The sequence below is a fragment of the Carassius gibelio genome, chromosome A16 (assembly GCF_023724105.1).
Source record: "Carassius gibelio isolate Cgi1373 ecotype wild population from Czech Republic chromosome A16, carGib1.2-hapl.c, whole genome shotgun sequence".
Classification (NCBI taxonomy): domain Eukaryota; kingdom Metazoa; phylum Chordata; class Actinopteri; order Cypriniformes; family Cyprinidae; genus Carassius; species Carassius gibelio.
The window spans coordinates 10,376,541-10,394,123 of record NC_068386.1 but is presented as its reverse complement, the minus strand read 5'-3'; the positions used below and the strand labels follow the sequence as shown (position 1 = coordinate 10,394,123).

Below are 17,583 nucleotides of genomic sequence, written 5' to 3'. Positions count from 1 at the left end.
ATAAACGTTAGCTGAAATAATAAAATAAAAGACAACATTTCACATATGAAGTCACTTTGACTTGATGTAGTAAAGAAAACTAAAACAGAAATAAAAAAATGTATAGACGTATTTAAAAAAAACTCAAAAACACAAAGACATTGGCTAATTAAAATTTTAAAAACTATAATTGTATCTCAGTGATACATTTTCATATTTCCATTAATAATATTATTATTATATTTTTATAAAGATGTGAACATTTTGCATTTAGTATATAAGCAAAATCACAGTTGAAAGTTGCTAAATATACTTATGAGAATGTGATTTATAAATTATCCTAAAAAAAAAATGTCTATCAATAATAGGATGAATAACAATATATGGAAATTTTCTGACAGTATAGAGAAGTTGGGTAACACTGAAAAACATAACATTTTAAACCCAATCATAATATTCATAATGTAGGTCTGTACCTCGAAATCAAACCATGCACTTTATCCCACAGTTTTTCTCTGACACATTGTTCTGTTGCTCATGTGGCGCTGTGTAAAGTTCATTCATTTCTCCTAATGTTTTCTCCCACTGTGCCTCTGTGTTAAACAAGGTCAGGCCTGTATGGGGTTCACTGATCAAGGGCCACGTTTGACCCTGATGTCTTCAGCTCTCTGTCTGATGTAAAGAATTTGAATGATACAGGTCCCTCTCTCTGGCATCAGGCCAGGGTTTGTGCATATCATCTCCCCAGGACATCAACCTTTCCATTCGGCCGTACAGTTACAAGAACTTCCCGGAAAATAAAAAAATGTATGCAAACACACCTTCATTTTATTGCAGCAGATGTGTAACAATGGCCAGGGATAACAGTCTTTGGACAAGCATTTTATTAAAACTGAGAACGAGTGGATGATTTATATCAATTACAATTAAGTGAATTTACTTATCTTTTTTTTACTAAATATAAAAAAAAAAAATAGACATAGAAAAAACATAGCAAGATTTGTTTGATTAGATCAAATAGCAACTTTGTAAAACCCTGGCACAGTTTTCTCTAAACCCGCTGTAATTTTATTTTAAAATAAGCTGTACAATAATGAAGCAAAATTTAATTTCATCTTTTCTTTTCTTTTTATCGTTTCCTGACAGAGCCACTCTTCTTATCCTCCGACTGCTGCTTTTTGACATCTTTCTTTCCTTTTGCTCCCAGATTCTCATAAACATCTTCATTTTTTCTGAAAAAAAAAGAAATTAGACAAAAGAAAAGAAATTAGTATAACTGATTATCCATAAACTTACAGCATAATCGTCATAATCATCCCAACTTCTAGACGAATAGAGGAGTGAACGAGTTTTTAATGTTTCAAAGTTTTAATGTTTTTGTCAGCAGCTTGAGCTATCAATTGACCCAAACCACAAAACGTGAGAGAGAGGCTTGCCAAACATTGTCCAGTAAGCCAATGGTTAGTTCAACTCAGTGATTAGAGCAGGATCAAACTGAAACAATACCAGATCTGTGATAACATATCCAACCCAATCCCTCCCTTTCTCTTCCAATGGGATATTGCACAACGGCTCTTATGCTTCTAAAAATGGCCATGAGACTGAGAGATCTTTGAACCGCCTACTTAACTGCTCATCGGTTTGGGAAAGATAAGGAGATGTGAGAGGAATGTTTCTGGATGGTTTTGGGAGTATTGGAGGATACACTACAAGCAGAATTCTACTTACTTCGAAGAGGTTTTGCGACTCGCCTTCTGGTGTTTAGGCTGAATTGAGAGGTTTCCATATTCGGTTTCTGTTTCCTGTAACAATAAGTAAAAAAAATACAAATAAATCAATATCAATACTAAGTACAACAGATGGGAAACACAGGATATAAGTCTTATCTTCCCTTTTTACGGTGTTGACTTTGATAAGATATTGCATGGGAACTGTTCTGAAGGCAAATGGATATACTATCATTCAAAAGTCTGGGGTCATAAGCACACCATGGCAGCATTTATTTGACCAAAATAAAATACAGTAATATCATTAAATATTATTACAATGTGTAGTAACTGCAGGCTTCAGTGTCACATGATTTCAGAAATCCTTATAATATGCTGATTTGCTGCTCAAGATCCATTTTTATCAATATTGAAATCAGTTGTGCTGTGTAATAGTTTTGTGGGGAAAATTTTTTTCATCACATTTTTCTTCCAGGATCCTTTGATTAAAAGAGTGTTCAAAAGATCAGGATTTCCTTGAAATAAAAATGCTTTTGTAACCTTATAAAATTTTTTTATGGTCTCTTTTTATTTAATGCTTTGTTGCTTTAAAAAGTATTAATTCCATAAAAAAGCTCAATAACCTCAAACCAAATATTGGCTTAATTTGCTTTTATTGCTTTTAGTGCATTTTAAAAACCTCCAACCATGATCCTCAGCCGTTTTCTTACCATGACAGCCCTTCGTGTGAGTTTAGTGGACTCTATATACTGTAGCACAGCCAAGTAGATGAACTTGTACTGTGCTTCGGTTTGCACCATGCCAGACCGCTGATCTCGAACCATCTGAATACACTTCTGGATGTCGATGTCACTGTCCAGACCTGACAAAAACAACATCTTTAGATTCATTTGCAAAAACTGCTTCCATGTTTAATCCAGGATCTAGGCTGAAAACGTGGTTGCAACAACTAAGAATAAGCCTATTATAAGATTTTAAGACCAACTGTATTTATTTGTGTTAAAACATCTGGAACATTTAGAAAGGAAGCATAGTAGTTAAACATATTAGAAAGCCTGAGGACATTCACAGGTTACAATGCTTTAATCAATCTGATTGCACTGCATTAACCTTTAGTAGCAATAGCTTTGCCATGGTAATGTTCATTAATGTTTAGAGATAAAGGTGAATACTGAAACAGTACTGACCTCTCTAAAATGTTTTTAAGCTTAAATAAAACTGTAAACTTCTCATTAAGAGCTGGGATTAATTAAAAATTAGGATTCCAGAGGTTTGAGTAAAAACAACCTAAATACATAAATTCTCAACTCAGTAAATAAATTAGTGTGTTTATGCAATTAGCAGACACTTTTATCACATTCAAGGTTTTAATTTAATCAGTTCATCAGTTCTCTGGGAATTGAGCCTATGACCTTTCATGTGACGCTGCCAAAGAATGGTACCATGAAGGTATTACCAGGACAATCCCTAAGGGTTTTAAGTGCTTTCGTGAAGGGTACAATGGCTAATATTTTGCTTCAGCTAGGGACTGAACCAGCAAGCTTCCAGATAGCAGGCTGCTGACTTTTTAAAGCCTCACAGAAAGCAGTTTTTTTTTGTTCATAGTGAAAGTAAGAAAACCTCAAAACCTCAATACAGAGTGATATAAACTCACCTTTAGCATCAATGGTATCTATAAGCATATCGATCACCACAATGGTTCCTGTTCGTCCGATACCAGCACTGCCAAAACACATTAATCAACAAATAACTGAAGTTATCTCTTCAAGCTGGCAGAGGTCTTGAGACACTGAACGCCCACAGAACGTTAATACTAAAGAGTAACATGTAAATGTGACAAGTTGACTACAAAAAGTTGAAATATGGCTTCTCCCAAAGATGTTTTGTGAGAAACACAAAATAAGTGGCATTTAATATTGCATCAGTGTTCAAATGCTGTCCATAAAATTACTATTAATAAAATAAAAGATTAATAAAAGACTATTCAGATCATTTGATATAGCATGAAATAGCATGTCTTATGTTCATGATGAAGCACCCAAGTGGAAGATGAAGGTATAAGAGGCTATTTTGAGAGTAAGTACCTGCAGTGGATGATCATGGGTCCAGTTGAAGACAGTTCGTGCTGTTTCATGTTGACCTGCTCCAGAAAGCTGAGCACTCCACCAGGCTCCTGCGGCACGCCGTGATCAGGCCAGCTCAAATATTGGTAGTGCCAAATGGTGCGAGCTGGCTCTTTCTGGAATCGGATAAAATAACGTTTTTTTTTATTTAAGCATTTCTCATTTATTTTTACTCCAGATCTCTCAAATATATTTGCATTACACTCGCCATAAGTGGTGGTATGTAAGATATTTTATGTTCACATCAGGCAAGTGGACACATGATAAGCGGGAAATTACGCAGTGTAATCCTATCCAGTCATAAAAACAGAGAGGACGGAAACACATGAACAACGTCTCCAAAACTGCTCTGAGAGTCACTTCATGAACATTTTACTGATTGATCTGAGTAAAACCAGCATCATATCACCTACAACAGATAAATGATAAATAAAATGTATGTTTTATGCCTTCATTTTGATAAAAATTCAAAAGGCTACTTTAAGAAAAAATTTAATTAATAAATTAAGTTGTTTATACATTCAAAGAATCAGACATGCTAAAACACAGAATTAGGTAACAATAAAAAAATATAAATAATATATATATTAAAAAAAAAATTCATAGGGCCCTAAACTTGAAATTTTTGTTAAACTTTTAATAGATTTATGTGGAATGTGTAGTTTCATGATTTTGATTAATTCGACATGCTTTTTAATTGATATAATTTAATGTAACTATTAAAAAGGAGTACAGCAATACATAACAATTAAATGTTAATTTGAAAAAATGAATTTAGAAAAAAATAAAATAAAACAGAATCTAGGAAAAAATTAAATGGATTTAATAGGGTCCTATCCCTCAGCCTTGCTGCGCCCCTCAGTTTGGGAACTACTGGTTAATTCTTGTAAATGGATACATTAAATTGTGTTTATTATGTATACTTTTTTATTAAAGTGAAAATCTACTTAATTTCCACTTTAAAGTTAAGTTTATATTTTTGTGCAATTACTTGTCAGTAACACTTCTGCAGTGTTAACATGATGTTTATTACTGCATAAAATTAATTGAAATAAATGTTTAATTTATAAAATACAAGTTGATTTCAAAATGCACCTACATTTTTTAGCATTTTGCATTTTTTATTTGAATAAAATAAAATTTGCACTATATATTTCATCATTGAGGATTTCTTAAAAAAAAAAAAAAAAAAAATCTCATCTCGTTCTTGTGAACCCAGTCTCGTGTTTTGTCTCATGGGATAAGTGTCTCATCATACCCTAATATATATATATTACATTTAGTTAAAAAAGAAAATCTTACTTAAAAATCTTTGAACTAGAGTACTAAGGTGGTGTCACCTTTAGACTTTTTGATATAACCATAATGCAACTGTGTTAGTTAATAACAGAAAGTCCATATTTTAAAGAGACAATCCTCTTTTCTTCAAACTGTTTTATCAAGGCAAAGGTATGACATGCATTGGAAGAGAATGAAATACATGGACAGAATCTGGGAGCAGGTGCTGTATGCAGAAATGTGCTGTGTGCTAGTGTGAAAGATCGCACAGAAGTATTGAAAAAGACAGTTTCCTTACCCGGTGTGTTGCTGTGAGCTCCATCACTCTGACCTTGTAATCAGTAGCATCCTTCTCAGACAGTAACGTCACCACATATCTGCCTGCTTCCTTATGCTCTTCGTCAGCAGTTGGCCAGTATGGCACACACTTATTCTGCAGAGGGCGCATGTAACAAAAAAAAAACCCTATATATTAATAGACCTCAAAATGCTAAATTTACAGTCAAGAGATTTTCTAATAATAATAATACTAAATAAATAAAAAAATCATTATGAATTGGAAGATTGTCAACAATTACTAACCCGTCCTTTTTCAACCTCCCTTGTTGTCATGACGATTACTCGAGTCTTTTCTTGCCATACCATTTGCCAGAAATCGTTTACAGTTGTTAGGAGGCAGCCTTGACAAGCAATGTAAACTTTCTGGTAATTAATATCCATTAATTTGTTCTGGGAGCACAGACGTATAGAAAAAGAGAGGAGGAGAGAAAAGAGAGGGTTTAACGAAAGAATTTGAGAGATTTATGATTATGTCGTGATTTATGTTGTGGACGTACTACAACATAGTTGGCATTGATGTAATCAGAGCCGACAACATTGGGATCTGCGTTTTGCAGGATAACCCTAGTATCATCAACTGAAAAGAGAAAAAAATTAAATAATTATTATAAAAACTGTCACAATTTATGCAACTTCTCACTACTAAACTTATATTTCATTTATATATTTATCCAAGAAATATTGCAGTGCGATAAGATTCATTGCTCACAGGGAAGGATGTTCTTATATCTGTTTTTGCTTTTGTTTTCTGGTCTCATCCCTTCATCTCTGCTCTTCGTTACCTTAGTTTCCAACTTTTGCAACGCCTGAAAGAAGAAAAACAGATTTATAGATCAGAAATAGCACAGATAGAGAGTACACATGACCACATCCTGCCTGTAGAGAACAGCTCTGAACAAAACAGTTTGGATGTGGTCTAACCTTACTACGACCAGTGATCATCTTAGTAGAAACGCACTAATTTTAGCAACAGTTGATCAACATGTACAAATTGGTATAATTACAAAAATGACAGTAAAAATGCATGAATTGTCTTTAATCAGAAGCTAATGTAAAAGTAGATGATGTGAAAAAATGGATGGCAATTAAACGTATGCCTGTTTTTGTCTTTTTATGTAAAAAAAATTAATGTAAAAACACAAAATAAAATAAAATCTATATTTAATTTCTTAATTTATTAAATAAATCCAAATAATTATCTCTTAAGATCTAACTGCTTTGAAAGAACAATAAGAACCTAACCTAAAACTACAATGCAAATCTTTCAAAATTTGTATGGGATTAAAACTTTTTTTACTCACATTAACTAATCTGTAGAATTTTGTTTTAATTTAATTTAATTTAATTTAATTTAATTTAATTTAATTTAATTTAATTTAATTTAATTTAATTTAATTTAATTTAAGATTTCTTTACTTATTTGCTTATTTTCAGTTTTTGCAATTTTGGTTTCTCCTAGGCAAGTCAATGCTCAACTATCTGACAAAATAATCAAATATGACAAAGATTTTATCATAAATATGATTTGTTTAGCTCAAATCAAATCACATTTTAAAAGGTGTTTTTTTTTAGGCTGGTCCATATTATAAAACAGGTTATTTTAACTGAAAAGCAGTAAGTCTATATTAAGATATTTTAATGTATTTTCTTTACAAAAGTAGCATTACTGTCAAAATAGTTTTTTTAGTTTTTTTGCATTAAGGACTTGTGATTCATCTGCAGCAGGTGGGGAATAACCTTTAAACATGCCACTCACATCAAACTCTTCCCAGAACCCAGCTTTTATCTTTTTATCGGCCCCGTCCATGTTATCAGAGGTCAGGTCGAGCTGCTTTACTCTGCTCTCAATATCAGCTGCGTTCAATCTTGTGGAGTAATAAGGCTGAGGAAAAGGATAGACATTGAAACAAATACAAACAGGCAGAAGAGCGAAACATCAACACAGACAGACAGAAAGGAGTAGGAGACCGACAACAGAAAGGAGGAGAGAGCCAGACAGACAGAAAGGGCAAAGATTAATCACTACATTAAAGGTGCCTCCCACAGTTTTTTTGTGATGTGCCGTTTTGTCACACTAATCAATAACTCTATTTCACAGATATCTTCCATTCAAATCTCTTTACCTCTGCAGAACAGATGCTCTTACAACATTTTCAAAGGGTTTTAGATCAAACATTTCAGCTTAATTTATCAATAATTTCTGCATAAGCTAACATGACCAAACTTTACAGTCAGTTTCCACAGTGCTGTGGTTAATACCAGTAGATGGTTAGTTGCTGGTGGTTTAGTTGAGCATCTAGCTTGACATTTATGTTGGTATGAAAAAAAAAAAAAAACCCTCTCACTCCCTACAAATGTTCCTCACCTGTTTGAGGTAAACCATTGTCCCAGACAACTCCTCAATACCAGTGCGTTTGAAATGCTCCACAAGGTCTGCCAAATTGTCAAAAACGTCTTTTCCGCCAACTGTGTAACGGTCATTCTGAAAATCAATGTGCATGAGAAATGAAAAGTGAATCAGTCAGTTGAATTCATACTCAAGGGTAACATGCCGTTCACTGGCACCTTAACTGGATGCCAAAATTGACCTTCAATAATTATAAAAATGATTTTAATATAAAGACAAGACAGTTGTGTATTTTTCAGTTTAAAGAAATATTTATACTGTGAGAGAAAGCATATTATATATTTTTTGTTTTACTCTTGAACGCCATTTCCTTTGAGATTACTGCATTTACGTTTGAACAACATTTTAAGAGGATGTGCCTCATTTGAAGTCAGTTCCACCACATTCACGACGGCCGTGCTGAGAATCTCCAAAAACCTGTTCTCATAATCTTGTGAAGCATATGTTTTATTGAAAACCAAACTTTCTGAATAGGAATGCTTGAAAATGTGCTAATAACATCACCAAAACGGCGACACAAAAGCTCTCTGTGTCTTTAAATCAGATTAACAGAAGCTTTCCACTGTTGAGAGCTTAGATTTTCTTAGATAAAATAGGGTTAGCATAGGCTGATTTAAAAGGTTTTAGGCCTTAACAGAATTGTTTGGTTCTCTGAGCCGATTAGAACCGTCTTCACAGAACACAGTTTGTTCTGTTAATCTGCTCAGAGGGTAACAATGCAACGACGGTGCTTTTTCTGCTTTGAACCTCACTAAAGCACATACGCATACGCACATACCAGTGGAATAAATAAACAATTGACAGGCAGTGCGTTGACCTGATTTTCCGTTGGCCGTATACTTCAACTATTCATTTCAACAGCACAATAGTGCTTATTTAGAGCCCTGAGTGGAGCATGACCACCCCCGCCGCCATTCACACACACTCATGACTCAAAGTCCAGTGCGTTTTTCAGGTAAGCCCAAGCATGTGAATCAGTGTCGTAATGTGTGTACCATATGTATTTAAATGCTTTACTGTTCCTAAGTATGTCAAGCATGTTTATATGTATGTATGTCAAACTGTATGAATCTGTACGTACACATGTCATACTATGTGAATGTGTACAGTATATATGTCAGAGTGCAAATATATCGAAGCAGTTTATTTAATTTTTGGTATTTCATCACCTTAGAATTCTAAATTTCTATCTGACATTTTTTAGTTATTCTAAAAATTTCATTCCAAAATTTAGTTATTCACAAATTCTTATTTTGAGACTAATTTATTTACACTATGTGGTGGACCTTTGGGACTTTTTATTTAGAAAGCAAAAAGGTTCTATCTACCAAGTATATGGAATGCAAAATAAATATAAAGAATTGAAGCTCAATATCTCAAAACCATTCACAATGCAGATAGAACCTTACAATTCTAAAGTGATGTTCCAGTTGTTCCAGACCTGTGTGATCTTTTTTCTTCTGCTGAGGTTTGGAACAACATTTTGGATGAACAAATGATGTCAGACTTTTCATTTTGGGGTGAACTATACCTTTAAATGCTGTGTCATTGATCAAGTTGTTAAGATCTATATAAAAGTACATTCTTAGATCCATTATGTTCTATATCTAAATGACCAATAGCATACATCCTATTCATCAAGGAATGAGGCACAATCATTCATGTGTGAGCTCACTTACATTGCACATGATCTTGATGTGGGAGACCCTCCTACCAGCACTGGTCATTTCATCGGTGAGCACCGACAGAACAAAGTCTCCTGGTTTGGAGAGCGACTCCCTCACCAGGAACGTCCCGGGCTCATCACGCTCACGGAGCAGCTTCTCAGCACTGGGACCTGACAAGTGGCCATGGTACCACCTGAAGATGCAAAAACAAAGGAGCAAAAAGTAATTGTTAGATTTTCTTATAATAGAAAAAAATTAAAAAGTAGTAGTAAAATGTACCTTGTTGTTTATATATGAAGAGTATTTCCTGCATGCATAACATGAATAAACTGACGTCTCTGAAGTAAACAAACCAGTTAAAGTCTAAAAATACAAAACAAGAGCCAAATGCAGCTGCACCACAAACCAATGCAGCCATGAGAGCAAAAGCAAGAGACTGAACATTTATGTCACATCTGTATTGCCAGTGCACATATGTTTATTAGCAATCCAATTTTGAATCATGGTGCAAAAGTCTGGCAGCCCTCATGCTTTAGCATACAAAAAAATGTTGTTAACAATTGGGCTCAGTTCTCAATTTCTACATCTTAGCTTCCTGTACTGCGGTCGGAAAATTTTCTGATGACAAGATTTCTTGACTCGAGACTTTGGTGTATTTTTAGCTTGTCCTTCCTTCTCTCTTGTCTTGAGAAAAAAAAAGAGAGGCTTGCTAAATCGCCAAATGGGGGTTCTTCCATGATTGCTCTTTGACAATTACAACCGGTGAATTATGATTTGGTTGCTTCTGAATAATAATAGATGTGTGTGTGTATATATAAATATATATATATATATATATATGAAGAGTTCAGATGCAAAAGCCTCTAAATGCCATCTGAAATTTTTATCTTTGACATCTTTGAGTCATTTTACTTTAATGGCATATTATATATATATATATATATATATATATATATATATATATATATATATATATATATATATATATATATATATATATATATATATATAAAATGCCACATTACAAAACAGACTAAAATAATTTATAAAACGGTACAGTACTAAAATACAGTGCAATTATACTTTTGTACTTGTTATATGCCAACTCAAAAGATTGGTTTTTATCTCGGACTTAAAAACAGACAAAGAAGAGCAGATCTAATAGAAATAGGCAAGTCATTCCAGAGACTGGGGGAAGCTACCAAAAGGTGGAGTCACCCTTACATTTATAATGGTCTAATTAATATTTTTAGTTGACTAAATCTTGTTAATGCAAATCTTAAGTTCTCTGTCTTTACTAAACATATCCATATGACCAAAAGTTAAGCACATGTGACTGAGACACATATCAGCAGGACATCTGTCTTATTATTAAGGCACCATGTCATCATGCAATCAGACATCTTTGTGTTTCTAATCATCAACAATCAACAATATTTTCAGTGCATTTCAATCTTTTTAGAAAGTTACATTCTCATTAATTGTATTATTTAATATGCCAGTTGTATAAACTTTATACCATCTGTCCTCGCAAATTGTCTTCCAAGGTATCAGAACTTGCGTGATAGACTAGGGAGCATTATTTTCTTTCAACATAGAATCTCTTATGTGTTAGTCTCTGGTGGCCATGTTCTACATTTAAGTTGCTCTAAATGTAAGCATTCACTCTTTCAATGAAAGTCAGTTGTTCTGGATCCCAGTAGTATGGACAACGACGGTTGAAAAGCATTGCAAAATATATTTTTTGTTATGCAGAAGAAAGTAAGTAATACAGGTTTGGACCGACATTAGGGAAAGTAAATTATGACAGAATTTTTTTTTTGCGTTAACTTTCTCCTTAAATATCTGTAAATTCTAGAAAATACCAGAAGGAATGTTCCAGAAAATTCTATGGTGTTAAAACCATGATGAAAAACACACTTTTTTCGAAAAGTGTCCCACTGAGTTTGCATGTGACCCAGGTTTACATACTTTAGGTTCTCTGTCCGTTAAACAACACCCATCAAGCAGCTCATCATGAGCATGACCAAAAAAAGAGTAAGAGATAGACAGAAGTGTGGGGGACAAAGAGCTGAGAGAGATAGGGGAGAGATGAAGGAAGGCCTGAATGGGTCTGGTCACTGTTTGCAAATGTGTCAAAACTAAAGTTTCCAACCGCAGTTGAGAAGAGGAAGTCAGACACATGGCAGAGGGAGGGTGGAGTATGACTGCAATTCAAGGTGCATTAAAATTAAATAAAGAACTAAAGAAAAATCTATGACCAGGGTGGTAAAACTTTGGGATCCAAAAGGCCACACTGAAATCAGGGAATCAACATTTTACGTACACCTGACAATAAACAGGATTTAGGATTAACAACACACCATTTATTTATTTATTTTTTACATAAAATGAATAAGAAATTTTCAAGACTGCACTATTTCTAAGTCATTAATCAAATAAGCAAATTCTTGATCAGTACTCTCCTTTGCACGGAAGGTCAGATGCTTTCACTTCTGTTGTGGACATGATCATCAGGTTTTACACAAACTTGGGTAAAGGTCACAAACCAGATATTAATATGAACATTTTTCTCAAAATGCAGATAATAATGTAATATAATATAATATAATATAATATAATATAATATAATATAATATAATATAATATAATATAATATAATATAATATAATATACATTTGTAACTGAAAAAAGTAATTACATGTAAGAATGCAAAATAGATAGCAGTCTTAGACATATGCACTTTAATTTATAATAAAGTATTCTAAAAATGATTATTTTTTTGTTATTCATAATTATTACAAATTATAATGATTAACTTTAACTTTAACGTACCATTTTATTACATTTATAACAAACTTATAATAAACTTTATCAGTTTAATCCTATTTAGTGTGTTTTTGTTTAGAGTCTTAATTTTAGTGAATTATTGTTCCTTTTTCCAATGCATAGCATTAACTATAAAAATAAATCTGAAATATTTCACACTTATAAGTGTAAAGTTTTTTTTTATTTTGCACCATACAGACATTGTGTGCAGACAAAAAAGGAAATTGATGAACGAATGAAGTCTGAAATATCTGTGCATAACATGCATTTTGCATTGCTTATTATTACAGCCAACATCCACAAACTTAAACGCAAGTAAGGTTAACTAAAGTGATGTCTAGCTTACATTAGGCATGTTAAAAAGCTTATGTTTAGCAAATGCAGGTCCAGTATTGTGACTATGATCCATATAAACAGGAGAAACTGATAACAGTGTAATGTGAAAAAAATCTTGAGTTGAATGGCCAAATGTAAATTGTATCAGATTCTGATGTACTGTAGTAACAGACAAGAATTTGGTGCATTTGGTGTAATCATAAACCAAAGAGACCATCTTATATGATTTATACTTCCTGATCACATTAACATATCTCTTGCTGAACTAAATGAATCCACTGTTGTTTGGTTTTACTTTTTATTTTATAAGGTTAACAGTATTTTGGGAAAGAATTTGGGAGATTTGTATCAAGTTTTGTCCCTCGGTTTCTGAGATAATTGAAAGTAGAAGTGTGGAAGAATTCCAATGTGTGATAAAATGGCTAATCATGTGCTGCTAACAAAATACTTTTACAAAATCAGCAGGGATGGAAAGTCCTCTGAGGGGACATTTTGCATGCACAATTTTACTGTGGAAGTAGTAGCCAGTAACAACAATTTTTAAAATTAATTTGCCATTAACTTTTTGGCATTAGCTACACTATGAACTATTAGCTCTCTTGTTAGCCACACTAGCTAGTAGCAAAAACAAATTAAAGTACACTGAAGCTCTGTAGTTAACCACTTTTTGTTAGCTTGCTGTGTAGCTTGAGTAGCATTTATCTGCCACAAATAAAAGTTGATGCTCTCAGTTAGCATAACACTATTTGAATAGATACATTTGCATAAAATACCACTGCTAAATCTACAAAACGTCTAATACTCTCAAAAAGGGCAAAGCAGCAATACTTTATTTACCGATAGGCTATCAACAACAGTACAACCAATATGAATTCTTAGCCTTATGAGTCAAAGACTTTCCATGTCCAAAATATTGCGGCCATGTTTACATGGACAATTTGACTATTTGATCCACTAAAGCCGCAGATTAAATATAAATTTTCAAGCAGGATTTTCCAAATACTCAAATGTCTGCATTAAGTTTAACATCAAACAGTGGAGTAGCATAATTACAAGACCTGAAAATGTCACATTATGACTTTGACCTTTTAAGTTATTCTCTTTTTTTTTATTTTTTACTAAAAAGTTGACCTTCCAGCTGATATGAATAAAATAACAACCTAACTTTAGAAACAACTGTAAACAGCACGACTGCAACCACAATGATTGATGTCACATATATAAATATATTCAGTATCAGTAAGCAGTAGAAACAAGCATGAATATCATGTGTATGTGTATTTATGCATCCGTGGGGGGTTAATGGATTGAGATATGGTGTAGGAAAAGCAAACGGATTGGAATAGTTCAAATGGAATATTTCCATATGCAACCTATGCAAACATCATAATCAGAATATTTGACATTACTGAGAAAGTGGATATAACTTTGCATAGACAAGGTTAGCAAACACAGATGACACTCACTCTAAAAAACTAAGTCACACAAACAAATTAGAATAAACCTAAGTCAAATAAAACTTCTTGTATGAGCTATTATGTTCAGCTAATTTTATAAATACATCTGGGCATCTTCAGGATGAAGGGTCACATGATGGCTTACCTCTCAGTGGTGGGATCAGAACAGTTTAAAGGGTATTTGAGCTCAATAATGGTCCCGTCTCTATCCTGTAGAGTTCCATGATCTCCAGTGTAGTATTCCACCAATTCGGCCAACGTTGCAAACTTTTCCCCACCGTACAGATCGTAATAATCACCGGTGTTCTGAATCCTAATGTGTGTGATCATGTCTCCCACTCTGAGAGATAGAGGGAGAGAAGAAAAGGGGACTGATGATGCACCATGCTCAGTAAAATTTTATTATTTTGTTATTTAATAAAACAAGGCATCTCAAAATAATTGATCCATGTCCCCAAACATAAACTGGTTTGAAGAGAACATAATGTCACAGGATATGGAGTAATAGTAACTTCACAAAGGATGTAGAAACTGCATGGGTAGTGTGAAGTAATTACTTGACCTGAAGTCTTTTTCACAAACGATGGCAGTAATATTTTCTGTCACAGATTTTTATTAGCCAAACATATTCATCCGTTTTTTTCAAGGTTTGAAAGTTTGTCTTTCTGAGAATAAGTCATTATCCCAAAATAGCTGTGTTCAAGTGTGCCAGCAAACTAGATTTGGTTAAGTGGTTTGGCACCAGACGAAACAACACATCAGATATGTGGCACAGTAAAGAGGAGACATAATACTAACATGTAAATGGAGGACTCTTGGGAATTCCCATTCACTTCCCCTCTCCCTTCATTTTTTATGTTTATAATATCCTATTAATTAAAAGCTTAAAGAATTGTACAAATATATCTGAAAAATGTTCCATTATTAAGCAGACACTTGTATTTTAAACACATAGGGAAACAAATTATTGTAAGCCCGAAGCATATTTAACAGTTTAAACGTAAACAAATCTAATTAGGTTCTACCGTCTACAAAATTAATTAAAACACGTATAGATAAATGTGTGAATTATTGCAATGTTATGTGAAGTGAACTGAACCTTTAATTGCATTGCTGATAATGTGTAAAAGAAAAAAATTGCTTAAAAATATATATGCATTAATATGTTAAAGCTCAGAAAACCACAACTCAAACAAAGCTTCTGAAAAGAAAGGAAAAGTGATGGAAATTATCACAGCTTATAATGAAATAGTTATTGCCACATTGTATGTGATGTCTGTCTAGTAAAAAAAAAACGCTTGCAATCTATTCCAAAAAAAAAGAGAAAAAATTAAAAAAAAGTAATAACTGGACTCAAACCAGTCAAATACAGAAGCATTCCGTAAATAAAAAGTTTTTTTTTTTTAGCCAACACAGAGAGGCTTCCTTTTACTACAGCAGAAAGAAACAGAAAGCTATGAAGGCTATCTATCACGCAGTCTGACCTCAGCTTATCCTAAGAATCTAATTTTTTTTTAAATGACATAAAAAGTGGCTGAAGATGGATATTTTTACACATCTAACCAAAAGTGCTGTACCTGACAGACAGAGAGAAATCGCCCACATTCTTCTTGCTGGGTCGGGCCAGGAAGCTGCCATGGACACCTCGGGTCTTCAAAACACTCTCTGCGTCTAATCCAGACAGATCTCTGTGGAACCACCTGTTCAATGTGTAAATTAACCTTTGTTAGAGTCAGATACTCTAGAGACGATAATGTAAAAGAGTGGTTTCACATAATGGCACAATATACTTTTGTGGACAACTTAACTGGACGCAAGCCAAACATTTTCCCCAAAATAAGTTTATTGGGTTTGAAATGATAAAAAGCAGCATATTGTTAAAAAAAAAAAGACAAAATATTTGCAAAATTTGTGGCAGTGTGGTGTAATATTAGTTTAAAACATACATAGTTAATATGATGAACTACACCTGTGGTTAGAACACCTGTCTGAACTCAAGGGGAAATGACTTAAAACATCCACATCTTGACACGTTTAAATTTAACTGCAAAAATGCCTCAGAAAACCTTAAAAAAAAAAAAAAAAACTAAGTTTTGAGAAAATCTCTAGCATTATTTCTTTGCACATTGATCCAAATTATTTTGAATTTGTTATTTAATGCAAATATATTCATGCATTTAAAAAAAAGTCTCCAAATAATTTACTTTATAGATATAGAGGGTAAACTGTGTGTGTGTGTGTGTGTGTTATGGTGAAGCACATGCAAAAACAAGTACACTCTACCACGGCCTACCAAACCACCAAGTGCATTTGCAGAATTGCACATACACGTGCAGCCAGACATGCATCAGCATATAAATACACCTTGCACATTGCAGTTATGCACACACACACACACACACACACACACACACACACACACACACACAAAATGCCTTTTTAAAAACACATGGCAAGACTCACAAATAAAGAGTCTGTTGCGCAAAACATAAGAGCAGCAAAACTGAAAAGGGGAAGATGAGGAGTTGAACAAGACTGCAACAAGAGAACAAGTGCGAAGTCTGTCTCAACTTACCGGACCATCTTCCTTTTTCAAATGTTCCTCTTCCGGTTAAAAGGAAAAAGAATTAAATGCAAATTAATTTTGTATTAGATATGATATAGGCATACACAATAATCCAGAGCAGTAAAGACGTCTTCTCTTCGTGTCATATGTCAGCACTCATCCTCTACTTTTTCCATTTGCCTCCCTCTTTCTATAACCAGTGCAGTGACATTCCTTCACACAACCAACCACAGCTCATAATCATTTGTCTAGCAGCTTCATACCTGCCCGCTTTGCCTCTCCTCTCTCGAAATATAAACAGTTTTCGGCGCTTTGATGAGCAGGTCGTCCAGACAGTGTATATAAGCCTGTCGTATATGTCCCTCCCTCTCTCACTCTCTCATGCACTGTTACAAACTTCTTCCTTCCTTTTTGTGGCTTTTTCATAAAACAGTGAAAGCAAACAAGAGAGGTATAGACAAATACAGAGATGTCAGATGAACTTCCGTTTCAATAAGTTCTTTTTGTCAATAACTAATTATCCGACAATTATCATACAAACATTCAGCTCAACCTTTGAAACTGCAAGAGTCAAATAGAGGAACTAGAGGTAGTGCAAAATAACAATGACAGTTAAATTCCCTCTTATTGTTTCTTCTCTCCAATAGCTTTCTGAATTAACTTAATATTTATTTTCCCCCGTGTCTTTCTTCTTTTATGTCCTCCTTCTCACAGTTTGAATTCACAAGAAGGGTGTCATTTGGGCTGACAGTTAAAGTCCATTTTGTTTAGTTGTACATTGCACTTCCTTGTTTTCAGACCTTCCCCTCACTAACACAAACACACAGAAATAAATCTATATTATTATTATTACTACATCGAAATGGCCGAAATGG

The 17,583-nt window shown here is 33.7% G+C and overlaps 1 protein-coding gene across 1 annotated transcript; it reads right to left on the bottom strand.

Annotated features, from left to right (window-relative positions):
* Positions 1-785: 785 nt before the first annotated feature.
* On the bottom strand, positions 786-17,123 carry LOC128030587 (tyrosine-protein phosphatase non-receptor type 6). The gene is made up of 16 exons (XM_052618335.1): positions 16,972-17,123; positions 16,718-16,746; positions 15,720-15,842; positions 14,288-14,482; positions 9,533-9,713; positions 7,812-7,928; positions 7,203-7,328; positions 6,156-6,252; positions 5,944-6,023; positions 5,690-5,836; positions 5,406-5,540; positions 3,791-3,945; positions 3,361-3,428; positions 2,417-2,568; positions 1,708-1,781; positions 786-1,211 (listed from the first exon to the last, which is right to left on the bottom strand). The coding sequence occupies exons 2-16, from the start codon at positions 16,723-16,725 to the stop codon at positions 1,109-1,111; spliced, it is 1,761 nt and encodes a 586-aa protein (XP_052474295.1). The 5' UTR covers positions 16,726-16,746; positions 16,972-17,123; the 3' UTR covers positions 786-1,108.
* Between the last annotated feature and the right edge of the window lie 460 nt (positions 17,124-17,583).

Excerpts from the sequence above, each read along its gene's own strand:
- LOC128030587 (XM_052618335.1), bottom strand. Across the intron at positions 5,837-5,943 it reads TCAATGCCAACTATGTTGTA|AACAAATTAATGGATATTAA; the intron begins GTACGTCCACAA and ends CTGTGCTCCCAG. Across the intron at positions 2,569-3,360 it reads AGATACCATTGATGCTAAAG|GTCTGGACAGTGACATCGAC; the intron begins GTGAGTTTATAT and ends TGTTTTTGTCAG.